Source organism: Capra hircus, chromosome 13 (assembly GCF_001704415.2).
Source record: "Capra hircus breed San Clemente chromosome 13, ASM170441v1, whole genome shotgun sequence".
NCBI lineage: Eukaryota > Metazoa > Chordata > Mammalia > Artiodactyla > Bovidae > Capra > Capra hircus.
In genome coordinates, this window is record NC_030820.1 from 58,102,038 (window position 1) to 58,121,537 (window position 19,500).

A 19,500-nucleotide genomic window follows, 5' to 3' on the forward strand; every position below is an offset into this window, starting at 1 on the left:
TTAATGACTATGGTAGATTTTTTAAATTTCTCCTCATTTTGACAGTATACCCTAATCCAGACCTTCTGTGGCTTAACCACATATTTCTAAGTTAGTATTTTTCTCTTTTACAAAACTTGTCAAAATTCAATGATTATTAGATGTTAAGGCAGAAGTGTTGTATACATTCAAAGAAAAACTTGCAATTTATAACATGATTTTTAGAATTTGCAATAGTCTCACAAGCAAGTCAAACTAATGACATACCAAAATATACTCAAGAGGAAATATCTGGTTCTGATGTGACTAGAGAACATAATATAACAGGCTTGACATCAGAGACCCTTACTGGGCAGTGTGCATGCCTGGCCACACATGACACACTTAACAAGCACCACTACCATGATTAAAGCGTGAACTATGGAGTCAGACTCCCTGGGAGTAGGTCCCAGCTCCACCGCTTTGTAGTTATGTGACCTTGGGAAAGTTGCTTAACCTCCCTGCATGCTTGATGCCTCATCTGAAAATGGAGATAGGAAAGGTACTTGCTCATAGGGTTTCTGTGAACATGAAATTAGTTAATGCTGGTAAAGCACCTAGAAAAATACCTGGCAACATAGTAAGTGCTATACAAGTATTTTCTTTCATTATTGTATTTGACCTTATTTACTCAATCTTGAGTAGGATTGGCTTAATGGCTGTGCCACCGGTGCAGTCACACAGGGCCTTGTGCTAAGAAGGGCCCCGTGCTTGGTTTAAGTCTCTGCTGCTGTCATCTTGAAATTCTTAATAACTTTGAAACAAAGGACCCTACACTTACCTTCTTCACTGGGCCCCGAATATTGGGTACCTGGGCCTGCCCTGGAAGTAGATGGTGTCACTGTCCCCTTGTGCTACATCTGGCTGGGGCTTTAGACAAGCAACAGCCTCCGTGTTCTCACCTGTAAACTGTGAGTCTAACTACTGCCCTGACAGGGCTCTTGGGAGAATTAAGTAAGATAATATGTAAGCAGCAATTAGCACATGTAAGTTCTCAAAGGTACATTCTGTTCACATATATCGTGATAAAAATTAACCCAATGTTTCTTTACTTCTGTAAATACATATTCTTGCCTACAATTACAAGAAAGTTTTCAGTGCAGTTAAAAGTTTCTTGAAAATACAGAATAAAATCATAAAACTCATCTCTGGAAAATTAAGATAGGTTTACGAGAGGAAAAGATCACACCTTTACTGTTATAGATCAGTTCAGTTCAGTTCAGTCGCTCAGTCGTGTCCGACTCTTTGCGACCCCATGAATCGCAGCACGCCAGGCCTCCCTGTCCATCACCAGCTCCCGGAGTTCACTCAGACTCACGTCCATCGAGTCAGTGATGCCATCCAGCCATCTCATCCTCTGTCATCCCCTTCTCCTCCTGCCCCCTATCCCTCCCAGCATCAGAGTCTTTTCCAATGAGTCAACTCTTCGCATGAGGTAGCCAAAGTACTGGAGTTTCAGCTTTAGCATCGTTCCTTCCAAAGAAATCCCTGGGCCGATCTCCTTTAGGATGGACTGGTTGGATATCCTTGCAGTCCAAGGGACTCTCAAGAGTCTTCTCCAACACCACAGTTCAAAAGCATCAATTCTTCAGTGCTCAGCTTTCTTCACAGTCCAACTCTCACATCCATACATGACTACTGGAAAAACCCATAGCCTTGACTAGATGGACCTTTGCTGGCAAAGTAATGTCTCTGCTTTTGAATATGCTATTCTAGGTTGGTCATAACTTTTCTTCCAAGGAATAAGCGTCTTATTGTTATAGACAGGCCTTATTAAAATTTGAGGCTTCTGTAAATCTTAAAGCTGAACAAGTTCTTTTTTCTATAAACCTAGGCTAGAGAAGAATTCAAGTGACTTGAATTTGGGTGAGAACTGATAAAACCCTGGGGAAATGTTTCAAATAAGTATATTATTAATAAGAAGTATGCTCAAAATCAAATCAAAGCACTGAGGATTACATCAACCCAGTATTTATTAATAATGAACATTACCACTACTTTCACAGTGAATGACTGAGGCATGACCCCTACACTATGAAGGCAAAGGAAAATGTAAGAAGAAACTGCTTGATACTTTCATTAATTTGCAACCTTTCAAATTTAGGTTATTATTACTCTTGTTATTGGGGCTTCCCTGGTGGCTCAGACCAGTAAGGAAACCTGCCATGTGAGAGACCTGGTCGATCCCTGGGTTGGGAAGATCCACTGAAGAAGGGAATGCCTGCTCACTCCAGTATTTTGCATAGTCCATGGGGCTGCAGAGTCAGACACGACTGAGTGACTTTCACTTCACTTCTTCACTTTTGTTACTAATAGGATACTTCATGCCTTAACATTACTTGTACTGTAGAAAGTAAATAAAGCATTTCTGCAGACTTTAATGACATGTGTTAGACATTTTTTCAAACAAAATTTAAAAGTCAAAATAACATATATTCTTCTATGATTTAATTTAGAACATAGGATAGAAATTAATCTCTAAGAGAAGGATAAAGCCTTCTCAAGAAAATTAGAGTATAGCATTTTTTGACAAAAAAATAAAATTATGAAAAATTATTATATTCTACCTCTATAAAATGAAGAACATTTGTCCTTTGCACAACAGTATATACTGCTGGAAACAAAATTAATGAAAAGACTTTTGTGATCACAAGATATATTCTGACATATTTTTATATCCACCCACCAAATTTTAGTTTGTTAGGTAAATATACTCTGGAAAGATAGTCTGATGATAGGAAGGTCAAAGCTTGAATTTCTGCCTTCATTTTAGAGTCTGCCATTATTTCCATCTGTCAATAGAAATAAACTACAGTCATACCAGAGTCTTTGCTACAGTTCTGTCAACTCAAACTGGTAATTCTAGATTTGTTTTAGTCTCCAAAACCATGAGCAATAAACTTTAAGTCAGCCAGAATATTCTAGAGCTGCTACAGCTGAAAATATTAGTACGGATTCCTTCAGTAGTTAGGAATAGTCTGGCATCTTTATAATTTCCTTCTCTCCTTTTTTCCTCATGAACTACGATAGAACTGTAGACAATGTGTATTTAACTGTGATGAGAATAAATTAGGTCAGCTCCACCCAGCTAATCTTACCTATTAGCATTCACAATTCAATGTTTCAGCAACAATTTACTGCCAAATAATGCACATAGCAGTTGCTAGTTATATAAAAATTCAAGAAGGATAGCTCCAAAATATGATGCAAATAGCCACTGCTAAAAGTAAAAGGCAATAAAACATGACATTTGCATTTTAAAAAGAAACATACTTCTTTTCTCCAAAATGGTTGGCAAGTAATATAAGGTCTCTTTAGGATGCTGTCAAGTTTCATCTGGTCCCGTTTTGTCAGTGGAATTAAAGTACCTTTGGGTATATTTAATCTGGGGGAAAAAAATAGGTGAAAAAAAAATCAGTAAAAACAAAGTGCTCCTATAACTTTAAGGTCATATACATTTCATTTTTATTTATCGTGCTATTTCAAAAGACTCAGAAACAACAGATGAAAAAATCAGTACAGGTTCACTTTTAAATATGGAGTTGGAGGGAATCTGGTATGTCTTTGACTACTAAGTGTTCAAGATCATGGTGGAAGTCTGTTTCAAGTTGTTTTCTTTCATGCCACACTCACAGGACGATGACAGGAAGATAGACATTGGTTATAAAACAAATGCCGGGAGCACTAACATCATGTGTCTCAACACCAAGGCTGCCCCCAGAGCGCCGCAGTCTTAGAGCGGTGAGTGCCAGTGTGTGTGTGGCCTGCAGCGCGATCCACTGTGGGATTTCAGGTCCCACTGAATCCTTAATTCTTTGTAATTCAATGAGAATTTTCTGGGCCAAGGAAGTTAAGTCTATCAATTTTCACTTATCACTCATGCGTGCACATAGACATATGTATACACATCTTTCTTGTTTCAAATTTTTAAAAAGTGGATTGTAATTTTATCTTGGTATGTGTTTTAAAAATAGAACATGAGAGGTCCAGGATTTATGCTGTGAATTGCTTTTAGAAGTCACAAATCCTGGATTTCCCAGCAGAGCTCTAGTTTCAAACAGTCTTTCTCAATGTCCCCACAATAATGACTATTTGCCACTGGCAGCTCCTGGATAGGGTGACAGTTTGATTGAAAGAGAGACCTAGAGGATTTCTCTTGAAGCCATGTTTGTGTAGCTATCATGCTGTTTTTTCTTTCATTGTACATTTATTTAGAGTACATTTATTTTGAGGGCACTGGTGGAATTTATGAGATACACCTCGAGTTTCGTTTTCTGCCTTAATCAGATTCTCTGTCCTAAACTTGTATTAGAAACGATCTTCATACAAAGAGATAACCCCCAACAGATTTTGACCATGATGTATACACTAAACTGAACAAAACTTTGATTCACTACAGCATAAACATTCAAAACTCAAAACCTGTTTTCTCTTGTGCCCTCATTTTGTAAGAAGCAGCGATCATTCCATTTTTAGAAAATAAGCGCCTTTAACCAAGGTTTGCTCACTGCTTGAAGAAATCCAAATATGTCTAATTTCACTCTCACCTCTCAATAGCCAATTAAAACAATAAAATATCTTAAAATATCACATTAGCAGAGATGAATAAAGTGATAATGTCTTATGCTGAGGGGCAGGTGGGCTCTTACTCTCCAGGGAAGACAAAATAATTAACCTATCCAGAGGGCAGCCGAAGCCTTAAAAATGTGCATACCCTTTGACCCAGCAATTCCGGGAATTCAGCCTATGGGACTAATTAAGGATACAGGCAAAGATTCAGTCACAAGAGGGTCGGTCAGAGGACTATCTTTCAAAACAGAGATTTGGAACCCATCCAAATGTCCAATTACAAGGGACTGACCAAATAGACACACTCAGAATTGAAACCAAGTGGAAGAAGACATTCAAATAAGATCATAGGGATGTATTTATTGATAAGGAAGTGCAATTACATTGTGTTGTGGGAGAAAAGATTACAAAATCAAGCTCTTCCAAATTCTTTTGGAAGAAATTATGGCAATGCACAGCAAATAATCTACAAGGGCAGAACTGTTTGTCTATAGGTGACTTTTATATTGTTACTTAATGATATTTTTTCTATAACGAACACATATATCTTAAAACTGACAAAATGTGGATCCCCCAACTTTAAGTAATCTTAAAATGAAATTTTTAAATGAAATTAAGAACTTATGATAAAATCAATTCAGATGGCAAACGGTGTTGTCAATGATTACTATTTAGATTCAATGTCTTAATACTTTCTGAGTATAAAGAAATTATTAAAGACTTTAACCATAAGGGTAAAACAAAAAAATATCTTCTAACTAGCTAAAGGTTCGATTAGCCAAATATATTCAAGTATTTTAGTAGTTGAAACAGAAACATCGATAAGTTAAATTTATAATGATATAATCCTGAGTTATCGTGAACAACATAAGTAAAAAACAGTAAGCACTTCTCCTGGTAGTGACTCTCCAGGATGAGTGCTACATGTTACAATGAGTCATCATTTTAAATACCCTCATTCTGCTAACTGTCTAACCTTTTGATATCAGAAGGGAGGAGACCAAGCCATCTAATAGCTGGAACTGTGAGATTATGGGCTTCAAAAGACATAGCCTAAAATAAAGAGCAGAAGTATATTAGCTAAACCTTTTGCAGAGAACTAGCATACTTGTTTTTGCAGCATTTTTTTTTCAACTTATTAAGGACTCTTACTGAAGACTTCACACTCCCAGAGGCCACAGAAGTAAGAAAATCACCAAGAGCTTAGCTAAACTGGACTTTCAGTGGAGATTTTAAAACTGCTTTATACTATTTCTGTGTTGATTTTCTATAATGTGAAAGTACAAATGACCCTCTCTGACCCAAATTTATTGTCGTTTGTGATTCCACACCTTAATCCCTTGCTCCACCATCCTTTTCTTCTGCTATAAACATATACATCTGCTGCTGCTACTGCTAAGTCACTTCAGTCGTGTCCGACTCTGTGCAACCCCATAGATGGCAGCCCACCAGGCTCCGCTGTCCCTGGGGTTCTCCAGGCAAGAACACTGGAGTGGGTTGCCATTTCCTTCTCCAATGCATAAAAGTGAAAAGTGAAAGTGAAGTTGCTCAGTCGTGTCTGACTCTTCCAGGAATACACAAAGTGTATACCAGTGGTTCCCAAACTTTACCATGAGTCAGGATCACTTAGAGGGCCCACCCTTAGAATTCCAGACTCAGGAGGTCTGAATGGGGACTGAGATTTGCATTTCTAACAACTTCCCAGGACCACATTTTAAGAACCACTGATGTGTAGCAGTTGCCGTCCCTAGTGGTAAAGTTTGGTGGTCTTTTCATTTCTCCTGATGGTTAGAATTGGAAAAGTCAGAATTCAAGACTATATATACTTTTCAGGGTATAATTGGTAATCAGTGTTGTTATGCTGAAGGCTTGCCATTACTTCAGCAGGCCAGGAGAGTGGAGGATAATTAAGGCCTCTTGCCCGAAGGTAATCCCACTCTGTCATCTGGGGTCACACTGGTTATGCTGGAAGCTGGAATCACAGACTCTGAAACAGAGTGGCCCTAGACTAGGACAGTAGCTTCCCTGGTACCTTTTGGGGGCCCTCAGCTTACTAGGGCTGATAAGTAAATGCAGAAATCACTCCAGTGAATAATATAAACTATCTCAATAGTGGAAAAGGAAAAATATTTTTCTATACTTACCATAGATCCGTACTTATAGATACACATTATCTCTATGCCTGTTAAAAGAAAGTTAACTTTGAAATTTGTCTCCTTGCGTATTATAGTTAGATAATTATATCTAACATCTGCAATTTTTATTTTTGTGAACAATACCAGTGGAAAATTTATGGTTCAGTTTAATACAGTAAAAAACAATAAATATCCCAAATGATTAGTCATTCATTTAAATCTAATAATCGTATTCTTTTAAAGTATTTTATGAAAGTGTTCTATGAGCAGAAAAACACAGCTATAAATATGATTTGATTATGACTGTTTCAAATAGTCTAACAATAAATTACCATGTGGATCAGCATCTACCAGAGTGAAAGCAGGAATGTGAAATGTATCCCACAACTTCTTGACTAGAAGTCTTGTGTTCAGATCAGGTACCCCCTTTCCCTAAAAGCAAGGATTGAAATCATGCATTTTAATTTCAGTAGAATGAAACTGATGACACTGTATCCTTATTTTATTATTAACATAAATATCTTCATAACTTTGACTTAATTATCCCAGGCCTAGGAAAATATTTTAGCAGAAACAAAAATAATAAAAAATGTGACATACATAAAGATGTCCACTGCAGTGTTACTTAAAAGGACAGAAACCACAGTAAATATCCAAAAGATCTAACAACAGGCAGCAGAGCACAGTGGCAACATGCATCAGCTTCAGAGCCGGCTGCCTGCAGAGGCTGACATGCATCAGCTTCAGAGCCGGCTGCCTGCAGAGGCGTGTGGCTCTGCCACTGCTTAGCAGCACGGATCTTAACAGTCATGAAAACGCTCTGAGGTTTGGGGCTTTGTAATAACACCTTCTGAAATTATTACAGGAACTAAGTTATTTAATAATTATAAAGCATTTAAAAGTATCTGGTTTAAACTCAGGATTTAATAAAACCAAACAGTAGAATGGTATTATGATGTGATTAAAACAATAATTATGTAGAAAAATAATTTGAAGAGCATTACAATAATGTTAAAAGAGAGAACAGGAAACTAAATGAAATGTGGAACAGGGAGGAAGCAAGTAGGGATGAGAACCAGCTTTTGATGGGATAGCCCTGAGTCTGAATTCCCTCTCCACCAATCACTAGTGGGTTTCCTAGTCTCTTTAGGCTGTGGCTTTATTTATAAAACTGGGCTAAATATGCCTACCACCCAGAGTCATGGCACTGCAGCAATGTGGAGTTGAACGATCTTAATCCCAGTACTATGGCTTCCCTGGTGGCTCAAGGTTTTTTTTTTTTAATATGTATTTATTTAATTTACTTATTTGGCTGTATCTGCTCTTAGTTGCAGCACACAGGATCTTTTGTTGTGGCTCTTGGGCTTTGTTGCCCTGTGGAGTGTGGGATCTTAGTTTCACGACCTGGGATTGAACCCACATCCCCTATATTGCAGATTCTCAACCACTGGACCACCAGGGGAGTCCCTCTCCAAGTCCTAGTTTTGACCAGCCTTGGGATTGTGGTAAAATACCTTCCTGGGTCCCAGTGTTCTATTGTTAAAATGGGGATGATAATAATACCTATCTCATAAGGCTGGAGAGACTTTACAAGTTGATATGAGGGCATGAAGAGAAGGGGTCAACAGAGGATAAGATGGTTGGATGGCTTCACTGACTCAACGGACCTGAGTTTGAATAAGCTCCAAGAGATGGTGAAGGAGAGGAAGCTGGTGTGCTGCAGTTCATGGGGTCCAAAAGAGGTAGACACAACTGAGTGACTGAACAGACAACGTAGAAACAGCAGTAAGTGTGAACCCTTATTACGTAAAGTGCCTAGCAGAGTTCCTGGTGCGTCACGAATGCATAGTGAATGGTAGTGTACTTTAACTGTTTCCTCTGGGAGAGATAACCCATATATGTGGTAGAGGAGTCAGACAGTACCAACGATTGCTTCCTAGCCCAGCCCTCGACTCTAAGCTCCCCTCTGCAGGGGCAGCTACTACAGACCAGCTTCTAGTGGGTGTTTCACCATAGTAACAACAGCAATTATCAACGGCTGCCATGACAGCACCAACATGTAGGTAGACAAAGACTAGAAGGCAGCATTCAAGAGGAAAGACAAGGTAAAAAGAGAAATGTGACCAAGAGCGGAGCTTTATGTGCGTCTCCAGTGTACTAGTACCAGCTGTGATTCAAACTCCAAGGGCTGAAACGGAGGCCTGGGCCACTGTTGGTTTGTCTATAACGGCTTGTCTTCTGATAGTCCAGCAAGCACGCACTCTCACCAGGAAGGTGTGAAAGAGCAGGAGGACTCCACCAAAAGTGAACCCCAGGACAAGGCCACTGAGAGAGCACTTCGGGGGTTCAGGTATGGCCTTGATTACTGACGAGGTCTCAGTGTGCATTTTCTGTCACAGCTGTTCTCCCCTCTCTTCAAACTGGGCACATGCCACTAGGATCTCCTGTTATCATCTCAAATTTTTATTTCTAAGACTACATTCAACATCCGTTTTCTACGAAGTACCAAGCCTCCCTGCCACTTGTTCTATAGCATCCACGGGGACATCGTGGTAAAGCTCCACACACCAGAGTCATTTTGACTCATTCCTCTCATCCTGTGGTCATCACGTCCTTTTAAACTTGCCTTGGAAATGTCCTTTGCTTGAGTCCTTTCTCTTTAACCATTTCCCTGGCAACCTGCCACCAAGGTAACTACCTGAGAGCCTCCAGACAGGCTTCCTGAATCCAGTTATCTCCCTATCCATCTAACTGATGATACTACCACATGAATCCTTGTCATTTCCTTTCTCACCAATCCTTCTCACTTTTGTCAACACTTGATATTTTTGCACTAAATCGGGATGCCTCCTGGGGGTGGCCAGGCCTTCCAAGATGACAACAGCTGCCCAACATCCTGCTCCCTCGGCAGGGCAGCTCTCCTTACTGCTTGCACAAACATACCTCACAAGCATCATACTTCCTATTAATAAGCCAGGAGAACTGTAAGTAGATGAGCTTTTTTTTTTTTTTTTTTCCCTTCAGAGAACTCGGTCTTTATGCAGATCTGTAAGAGTGGAGGAAGGCTGGTACGGGAGGGGGAACCTGATGTGTCTGTTGCTCTTCCATCATCTCACGGACCCACACCGCTGGCTTCCTGTACTGCCACCTCCTTCTTCCCCAGGCCAGCAGATGTCATTGGTCTCCCCAGTTTTATGAACACCTCCCACATTACCCTTTGCTAATTATTGCCTGTAGCTCCCTGTGTATTACCTCAACATATGCTTCTGTGTTCTTTGCTCTTCTTTCAACAGCATACAAACTGTGTGAGGAAGAACAAGGAGTGGCTCTTGTTCATTCAACCCTGTCAAAGCTCCCATGATACCATACTATAGTCAAGACAAGTAGCCTGTGTGGGAATGGTGTTGAGGGTGATACTGAGAGCCTGTGTAAACTTACATTTCTATTAGAAAATCTCTGGTATTTAAGAATCGGGACCATCACCTTGATTTCAGTCAGATTTGAGGATGGTTAAATAAACACCTTGGAAATTCTTGTTCTATAATCCCAAAGGATGCTTCATAGTGACAAGAGAATGCTGTTCAAACTCATAGATGAAGTTATGAACCACTCGTGTGTTTATGTGCTTCAGTCGTGTCTGACTCTTTGCAATTCCTTGGACTGTAGCCTCCCGGGCTCCTCTGTCCTTGGAATTTCTCAGGCAAGAATACTGGAACAGTTTGCCATTTCCTACTCCAAGGGATCTTCCTGACCCAGGGATAGAACCCATGTCTCCAGCATTGGCAGGTGGACTCTTAACCACTGAGCCACCTGGGAAGCCATAAACCCCTCTTACTGATCAACAAAGTAGTACATTAGTCTGGTAATTGAGGTAAAAGTAGATAATATACCGTAACCATGATGCATGGAGACATTTTGTTGCAAAAGTTGTCATCCAGGAGGCGCTGAAATGTTGCATCTTTTTCTACAATTAGTAGAAATTTTGCATCCGTAATTAAATCTGTGAAGTTAAGGCTGATAAATTTAAGGCATGTGTGTTTCAACTGAACCACTAATTATAAGTAACAATGCCATATCGATCAATTCAAAAGTAGTTATAGATATAGAATTTTTGTTTTTACCTTCACGTTTCAGATACCTAGTCTCTTCCAGGGCATCTCCGCAAGCCAGGGATCAAACCTGCTTCTCTTGCCTCTCCTGCACTGGCAGTCAGATTCTTTACCACTAGCGCCACCTATTCACACACAGTATTTACATATCTGTCTTTCTTACTAGATAGTGAGCTCCTAAAAATATCCTATAAAAGGGAGCATGATGTGTTCATCTTGACCAATACAGGGTATGGCTTACTGGTTACATATTATGAAGGCTTGATTTATTAAAGTAAAAATGAATGAACATTCTGTAAGTTTAAATAGCTTTCTCACTCAAAGGATACTCTGAATTCCTTGAATATTAGATGGCACAGCAATAGCCTAAGTTAACGAGAGGAGACAGTTTTTATTTTAAATAAATAGCAAGTATAACAACATATGGGCTTCTCTGGTGGCTCAGATGGTAAAGAATCCGCCTGCAATGTGGGACACCTGGGTTCAATCCCTGGGTTGGGAAGATTTCCTGGAGGAGGGCATGGCAACCCACTTCAGCATTGTTGTCTGGAAAATCCCCATGGACAGAAGAGTCTGGCGGGCTACAGTCCATGGGGTCGCAAAGAGTCAGACATGACTAAGCAACTAAGCAAACAAACACAATAACATTTAAATATTTATCAAGAACACTTTTTGTTGTTGTTTAGTTGCTCAGTTGCAACTCCTGTGGACTGTAGCCCACCAGGCTCCTGTGTCCATGGGATTTCCCAGGCAAGAATATTGGAGTGGGTTGCCATTTCCTCCTCCAGGGGATCTTCCCAAGCCAGGGACTGAGCCTGTGTCTCTGAGTCTCCTATATTGCAGATGGATTCTTTACCACTATGCCACTGGGGAAGCCCTATATTTTTTTATTTTCATTTTTAAAAAATACACTGTCATCAGAAGTCTATGCCTCAGTAAGAAAACAGTAGGACACAGATTTACTTTTCAATAAGAAAACAAACATATGACCCAAACTACTTCCAAGCAGGTGAAAATTTCTTGGAAACTTTATAGATATGTGACTTAAAAAGCAGAAACTGATGAAGGAAAGACTTCCTTATGTAGAATCTCACAGGTGTCATTCTCCTCTTTCTAAAATGGTGAGTTAACCATTTCCAAACTTCTGTGCTAGTTCTGTGACTTTCTATTTACTAAAGCCTAGCAAACACTTTAGTCTCAAACTTACAAATTTCAGAACCAGAAAATTTTATGAAGATTACATAAAATAGCCATGCTAAAATGGTCAAGTCACACTCTACCTGAAAACAACAAACCGTGCATTTAAAAAAGGAATGTGTATGTTTCTTTATTTCAATATGACATCTGACAATTGGCATATTTGGAAACTGGGTAATGTACAACCCCATAAAGCATATACCTCTTCATCCTTTCATTTTATTTTAAAATCTTAAGCTCTGAACTACATAACAAAGCCAGTCAATAAAGTGCATTTCAAACACAAAGGAGTTTGATATGGAGCGGAAGCACATGAACACATTATGATGCTTACTGTTGCACGTGTGCAGTTCACCTTGGTGCCATCTTCCTCAAGGTACTTTAAATCGCCAGCAATTAAACCTTTTGATGTAGACAGCTGAAAAAAGTAATAGTCATATATGAAACCTTTTTCTCCAGCGCATTTTATGCTTCTAAGTCCCTTCTCATGTTCACCTGCTAAATTATATAGGTGTTTTGGATCAGACTGGAATTCAAGAAATAAAGGAGAAAATACGTAAGCATTTAGGAATGAAAAGTATTTGACAATTCATCAGTTTTGCTTTCTTTAGCCAAGGGGATACACTGAGACTAGATTATTTAAATTCATAATGAGAAAAATATAATATCAAAAATATGAAAAGAAGGCACAGGTTACATTTATTCTTCTACTATAATTTTCATACATTTTGTTTTAAAATATCTTGTATTAAATGCTACTTACTATATGCAGACTCCTCCTCGGCACTTTTAACATACAGGAAATATCATTAATAATATTGTCCACAACAGTCTGGTTACCAAAGAGTTGGCTGTCAGTGTAATAAATGTCTCTGTGAAAATTTTAAAATTCTATATTTTAATTAATTATATTTTCTCTGAATATGATAAATATTGGAATATTAACTGAAGAAAGCTTTGAGTTGATGTAAACAAATAATTTATTACCCACAGACTAGCTTTATGTAAATTTTCAAAACATATAATGAAAGTCAATCCCACGCATATAATGAAAGTCAATCCCACTTAACCTCACAACGCATTTCAAAGAGTAATTTATTAGAACAATGTACTTACCTTTTGGTTGCATAAGTGTTGCTCTGTACTAATTTATAAATCATGGAAAGTATTTTAAGAATTAGCGCTGGAAAATAAGATGCAATAAGTGAGTTACTCATCACTTACAAAAATCAAAACATTCTGTGATCAAGGATTAACTCTCTCCAGTTACTTTCCTCAACATTATAAAAATTATCTTTCCAAAAGAGAAGTGTTAAGTACAGAATAATTGTCTACACGTTAGATAAAATTAACTGTTCTCTGTACAGCAAAATTGAAAGAATATTTTTCCACTGAATCATATACTTGAACATTCATTTTGGAATCATACTTTACTTCCACAGTTATTGACAAGGCAAAATTCTACAAATTTATTTCAAGTACAGAATGGCCTGTTAACGAACAAGTAAAATTATTTAGCTCAGAATAACTATAACCCAGAAAGTAATCAAAATTATTTATTTTACCACTAAAAGCTAAGAAAGAATAATTTACCAAAATTTTTAACTGATTTTGGTGAATCACTTTTGATTTTTCTTGTGGTACAATGAGATACCATGTGAAGACCCACAGAATCTTCAAACCTGTCATTTTGTTTAAAGCAAGGGAATAGAATAAAAAAGAGTTAACTTCTGAACACCAAACAACATATGATTAATTTCGTCTTCTGAATATCATTTAAATCCACATTTCTTCCCAATGTAAGCACTGAAATTTTAGGATAACCTCATTTATAGAGGTTTATAAGCTTAGAGAATTCCAAGTGGTAATTAGGTAATTATCTTTGCAACATACAGAGGCACTAAAAGAGTGTTTAAAATACATGAATTAAACACCTTTGATTAGAGTGTGTGTGCATGTGTGTGTATTTCTTTCCTGGAAAGACATTTAGGGTATGTGAACTATTATAAATTATTTCACAATTTTATTAGCATTTTGCTTACTGATTTAATACTTTTATTCAATTTAATAATACATTTTGAAATATTTCATTTAATTTACCCCCAAAGTTACAGTGATGAAATAAGTTTATACTAGGTTGTTAAATTGAACTGCCAAGCCTGCCCTAAAGATGGCAGACGGCACCAGGCAAACAGGCCAGGTGACAGCTGCTTCAAGGTTTGGTGAAATCCACCTTGCAAAATATAATTCAAAAGTTCACAGTTTCACTAATTATATTGATCATAAAAGAATAATGAATGACAAAAGAGCCTTAAGATTTCTTTAATTCTTTTCCTATAACTCTTACTGAGGACTGATTTTGCAGTGTTTTTCATTGTTTAGTGAGAAGTGTCTACAGGTTGAGGACCTGAAAGAATCAAACTATATAACTAGATTCCAAGACTCTGATAAAGCTGGTTGCTGATTTTACCCTCTTGGGGCCATGACTTCACAGGAGATCTGCTAAGAGAATGAGCCATTGCAATGTGTTCAGGATACATTTATTTTGGTCTCAATATCAGGGCTGGTTATAGCTCCCCTGAGCAAGTGGTTTGCTTCTGCAGTACAGATAAGAATTCTGATGGTGATATTTTCCCCTTTGAGTGCTAGAAAGCTTAGATCCCAGGCTGGAGCCTATTTTTAGCAGGACTGTAAGGCTTTATCATAGGCATTTTGAATTCTAACTACTTTTGGTGCTCCATTTTTTTGTTCCTAGCATTGTTTTCCCTTTGCCTTATCTTTCACACCTACTTCTAGTTTATATAACCTGCCTGTATGGTATGTATTTTATAAACTTCCTTAAATCCTTTTTGGCAGGGTAAAGGCAACAAATAGAATTAAATCCAACTAGAACTCCAACTCAAATAAATTCTAATAATGACTTAGATAATGCACTTAAAAGTTTAAAAATGCAAAACGCCCACTTTATATTTTCCCAGCTTGATCTGTTGTCTATTGTGAATGCAGGCGCTTCATTTCTTGCCAAGCTTGTGACTATGTCTTGGATAATTTTTTCTATAGATGAAAGAACCTCAGAACTGAAACAATAAACACACAATGATTCAATCTTAATTTTAAATTAGACCTTTACAATAGGTAACATTTCCCCAGAATATTAATTTTTTGTTTCATTGGTTGTTTTTTAAGACTAGATGATACATGTCAATAATATTCTCTCCCACTAAATTTTAACATGAGGTAATACATGAGTAATACTTTATTACTTTAACATGAGTAATACATTAAAACAATTGTATTTATAGTGGTGAATTTCAAAGAAATTTCATTTGCTTGTAATTTTGCTTCTCAAACAATTACCAACTTAAGTAATATCTCCCTTTTAATGACCAATTTATAAATACATTAATATAAATGTATTGGTATAAATACATTGATCTTCAGATCAACCTACTTTAAATACAAACTCATTGCCTTGAAATACTACTGATAAATCTTTTAATTGATGTAATACTGGCTTTGAATTTATTTCCCCAAATGCAATGTGAAAATATTTCAAAAAAACAGTTCTTACTGTAGTATGTTACCCTAATTGATGTCATGCCATAAATCAGCCCTTTTGAATTTTAGTGATACAAAAAGAAAAAAGTTTAATCATTACCATAAAAGGGCTTGGCAACTACTACACCACAGAAAATTATTAAGACTTAGCCCAATTTTCCATCAGCTGACTCTTAATTTCACAAGCCATCAGCTTCAAAAAATGTTATTCTGTTATAAACACCATAAAAATATTGCCTAGGAAGGAAAATCATATTAAATCTAGAAAATGCACAAAATGTAGTGTTCTAATTTCCATAGAAACTTCACAGCTTTCATTGAAAATGCATGTATCAGAAAATAACTTTTAAAGCATTCAATATTTCTAATTTGGGGAGCAAAAACTGATTCATTTTATTTATTCATTTTTCTAGTTTGGAAAAAAGCTGCAGTAATATTATGACCAACTTTAAAACAATCAGATTTACATCTGAAACTTAAACAGGGACTGCTACCCCCTTCTTTTACCCTCTTCTAGTACTCCCTTAAACTAAAACATTTTGTGAAATTTGTTTGAAGGTTTTTTTGGTAGTTGGTTTGGGCTTAAATGACAGTAATTTGTTTAAGTGAAAAACCTTGCTGATAAACTAGAAAAGCAGATCAAGTAAGCAGAACAACAGCGTTTTAAGTGAAAGTGGTGAATAATGTAAACATATTTCTTGCAGTTAACTCCAGGTTGGGCAGCTGGGGAATCTCTTTAATTGATTTTATCAGCACCACACTCTAAGCTAAACTCTTAACTGCTTTAACTGATTTAAAGAAATGTGTATTTTCTTCCCTTTCAGGTCCATAAATCCCATTGTCTTACTATAAACCACTTAAAATGTGTTGACTGCGTCATTCATTTTGATAAAACACACTTATTAAGAACTTACAACATTGATTTCCCCCCTTTTCTTAAAAAAAAGAAAATGCTTGAAAACTTCTGAATTTCCACAACTTAAAAAAAATAAACACCAAGCCAAACTGTGGCTTAAACTCCTCAAACTGTCCGGATCTCAGGAAACCTGTGACCCCAGCTGCGGGGATGCTCCTGGAACATTCTAGAAGACAAAGCAGTGGGGAGGGGGTACTGTGGGGGTGAGGTGTAGGTGCTGCTGGCACCTGGCTTTTTGAATTGAGAATAAGTTAACAGAAGAAATAGGTGGCACTAAACAAGTGCCTTTCTTGGGGTTCAGGCCTGGTGGGCCGAACAGGCCTCTGTGGCCTCAACATTCTGAGGCAATCTTGCTCCCCAGATTGGGGAGACGGGAAGGGGGCCCAGCATTTCTCCACAGAGTACCTCAAGCCTGGCTGGGCAGAACCTTCTTGCTCCCTAACTCCCAGCAGTCTGTGCCCCAGAAAGAGCCCGTATACCTGGAAGCCAAGCTCATCCCCCCGCCCGCGGGCTCCTCGCCGCCTCTCTTCAGGGCGGCCAGTAGGAAAGCCCTGTGCTGGTCCAAAACCTCGAAAAACGAGGCCTCAAGGCCCCTGGGCGTAAAGGCCATAAGGACCCCACTGCAACAAAAGCGTCCAACAAGAGCTCCACCTGGCCTGAGATCACCCTTCTCTGTACCCACAATGCACTTAAAGGGGTGGGGCCTGGAAGGACAGAGCTCTTCTCCCGAGCTGGGGGGGGGGGGGGGCGGACTGCGCATGCGCACACCTCACCCCCAGGTGGGGCTGGACTAACGCATGTGCATAGCGCTTGCGCTGACTGAAACATCTGTGCACAGGGCTCTATCAGGTGCAATCTCACCTGGGCCCCTTCCTGGGTACCTTCTGACAAGCCTCTGGGACCAATGTCAGGGACCAGCAGGATATATTTGGGATGTGGGACCAAGATTTGAGACCTTGAAATGGTTTTATATCTCCTTTTTTTTTTTTTTTTTTTTTGCTATTTAGGGAAAGTCGTATCAATGATTTTTCACTAAAACAAGTAGTTATGGCTATCCAGCTGTGTATCAGACACAGTACTAGGCACTGGGTTCACATGAGGATCAAGGCAAACGAAATTTCTGCCTTTGCTAGCATTTATGTAGTAGCCTAGGGCTTAAAAACCTATTTCATTCAGCCTCTCCCTTTAAACTCTCATAATCACACCAGTGGGGATTTTGCAAGAGAGGAGAAAGCAGTCCGCAAGCCCAGGCAAGCCTGGGTTAATATCCCAGCTCCATCACTTTGTTGACCTGCCAAATTTTGCAAATTATAACACACGACCCTCAGTTAAAATTGAATTGCAGATAAACAGTGAATACTTTTTTTAAGGATAACTTGGTCCCATGCGATCTGTGGGACACTCTTTTACTAAAAAATGATTTCATTGTTCACCCAAAATTCTTATTTAATTGTTCATCCAGTATTTTTAACGTAGCAATCCTCTTGCAGATTTGAACTGAACCTTCACTCCTACTCTCTTCTAGAGGAAAAGACAAATTCTGAAGCCTCAGGGAAGGAGTGCTGCCCCTGGGGGACAATTTCCTTGAGGGAGAGGAAACAGGGAGAGGCCTTGGAGCAAGGTGGCGCTGAGACCTTCCTAGGGAGTAGGGGGCAGGATGGTGTCCTGGGGTCTTGGCCCCAGAAGAGCCACCTGACAGCAGGCTCTCTCCAGAGAACTATTTTGTTCCAGCAGTTCCTGGTCATTTGATACTGTTGAAACAAAACCTGCTTCCCACCATAAATAACGAGCTCCCTGTGTTGGTAGTGATGACTGTCTGTGCCAAGCCCTGTGCTGAGGGCCTTTATTATTATCAACACTAATACTTCCTCACTGCCTACCCTGCACTAGGCAATTGTAGTCTGCCCTAGGCAATTGTAGTTACTGAGAACACGTCTGTGAGCAAGGCGGGCAGAGTCCTTGCCCTTAGGGGACTCACAGTCTAAGGGGAAGGGGGAAATTGAGGAGAAATAGGTGAACAGCGAAATAATTGAGGGCAAGTTGTGCATTTGAATCAACAACCCTACGCAGTAAAACTTATTCTCCTTATTTCACAGATGAAGAAACTAAGGCTTGGAGAGCCTGAGCGGGTTGTGCAAGACTGCATTGTGATCAGCACGATGAAAGGTAAATCTCGACTCCAAAGTCGAGCTCTTACCATTAGGTTATGAGGCACCACTGAGGGTCTGGCTGGAAATGGGTCATAACTTTGCGGAGGTTTCTTTGATGGGTGGAATTGCCCCTCTGGCCTCAGGTTTCTCACCTTTCAGATGAAGGCTTTGCAGCAGGTGGGTTCTCCATGAGAAACAAACAAATAAAAGGTCTTTGAACGGAGAGGCTGAGTGGGGTGCCTCTCACGCAGGACTGGAACCATCTGACCACTGGTCTCTGTCCCTCAGGAGGGCAGACCTTTCTGTATCACACAGCGCTAACACTCAGCCAGAAGACGGTGGCCTCTCTAGACCTGACATGAAATGAAAGGTCCCGAGCTGGGTGAGGGCCGGGGCAGGGGATCAAAACAGTGAAGGGAACAAACCCATAATAAAGCTGGCCTTCCTTCAGGCAGAAACTGCAAGGTGCAGACGGGCCTCTCCGGAATTCTCCCTGCATGGACTGGAAGGGGTGGCCTGAGCCCTCCTCCCAGGCAGCACATCTCTGCCCTCAATTATCCACCTCCACTCAGGTAACCCGCATGTACTTCCTTTACATCAAAGTGAACTGGCCCAGCCCTGGGCTGAGAGGAACCCAAAAAAACAGATTCTACCCCTAGCGACAGATTGCAGAGGAAACTTGCAGGTGCCACTTTGCAGGGCAGTCCCAATACCAAGTTCTTTCCTCCAGCTGGTACACTGCGCTCAGCACAGGGATGAGGGCCGGGGTCAGGGAGCTCCCCAAACTGCATTCCAACTGCACACAGTTGGAAAAGTGAAGAGCTTTTCCCCAAACCTTACTTGCGGGT

At 39.3% G+C, this 19,500-nt stretch overlaps 1 protein-coding gene across 2 annotated transcripts; it reads right to left on the reverse strand.

Moving 5' to 3' along the window:
- SPO11 (SPO11, initiator of meiotic double stranded breaks) lies at positions 2,320-17,116 on the reverse strand. Of its 2 annotated transcripts, XM_005688317.2 has the most exons (13): positions 16,982-17,116; positions 14,992-15,105; positions 13,622-13,710; positions 13,145-13,211; positions 12,792-12,900; positions 12,363-12,446; positions 11,161-11,197; positions 10,613-10,722; positions 7,055-7,154; positions 6,732-6,769; positions 5,564-5,640; positions 3,292-3,403; positions 2,320-2,810 (listed from the first exon to the last, which is right to left on the reverse strand). In XM_005688317.2, exons 1-13 carry the CDS (start codon positions 17,110-17,112, stop codon positions 2,691-2,693), a joined length of 1,188 nt encoding a protein of 395 aa, XP_005688374.2. In that variant the 5' UTR covers positions 17,113-17,116; the 3' UTR covers positions 2,320-2,690. The 2 variants fall into 2 exon arrangements, with proteins under 2 accessions (XP_005688374.2, XP_017912383.1); XM_018056894.1 differs by lacking the exon at positions 14,992-15,105 and having other exon boundaries at positions 2,691-2,810; positions 16,982-17,112.

What these genes read in the sequence shown, in the direction of transcription:
- SPO11 (XM_005688317.2), bottom strand. Translation starts at nt 17,112, where the DNA reads ATGGCCTTTACGCCCAGGGGCCTTGAGGCCTCGTTTTTCGAGGTTTTG. An exon ending in AACACTTATGCAACCAAAAG is followed by an intron (nt 12,901 to 13,144) that starts GTAAGTACATTG and finishes AAATTTTCACAG; the next exon opens with AGACATTTATTACACTGACA. An exon ending in CTCCCTTCTGATATCAAAAG is followed by an intron (nt 3,404 to 5,563) that starts GTTAGACAGTTA and finishes TTTTTCCCCCAG; the next exon opens with ATTAAATATACCCAAAGGTA.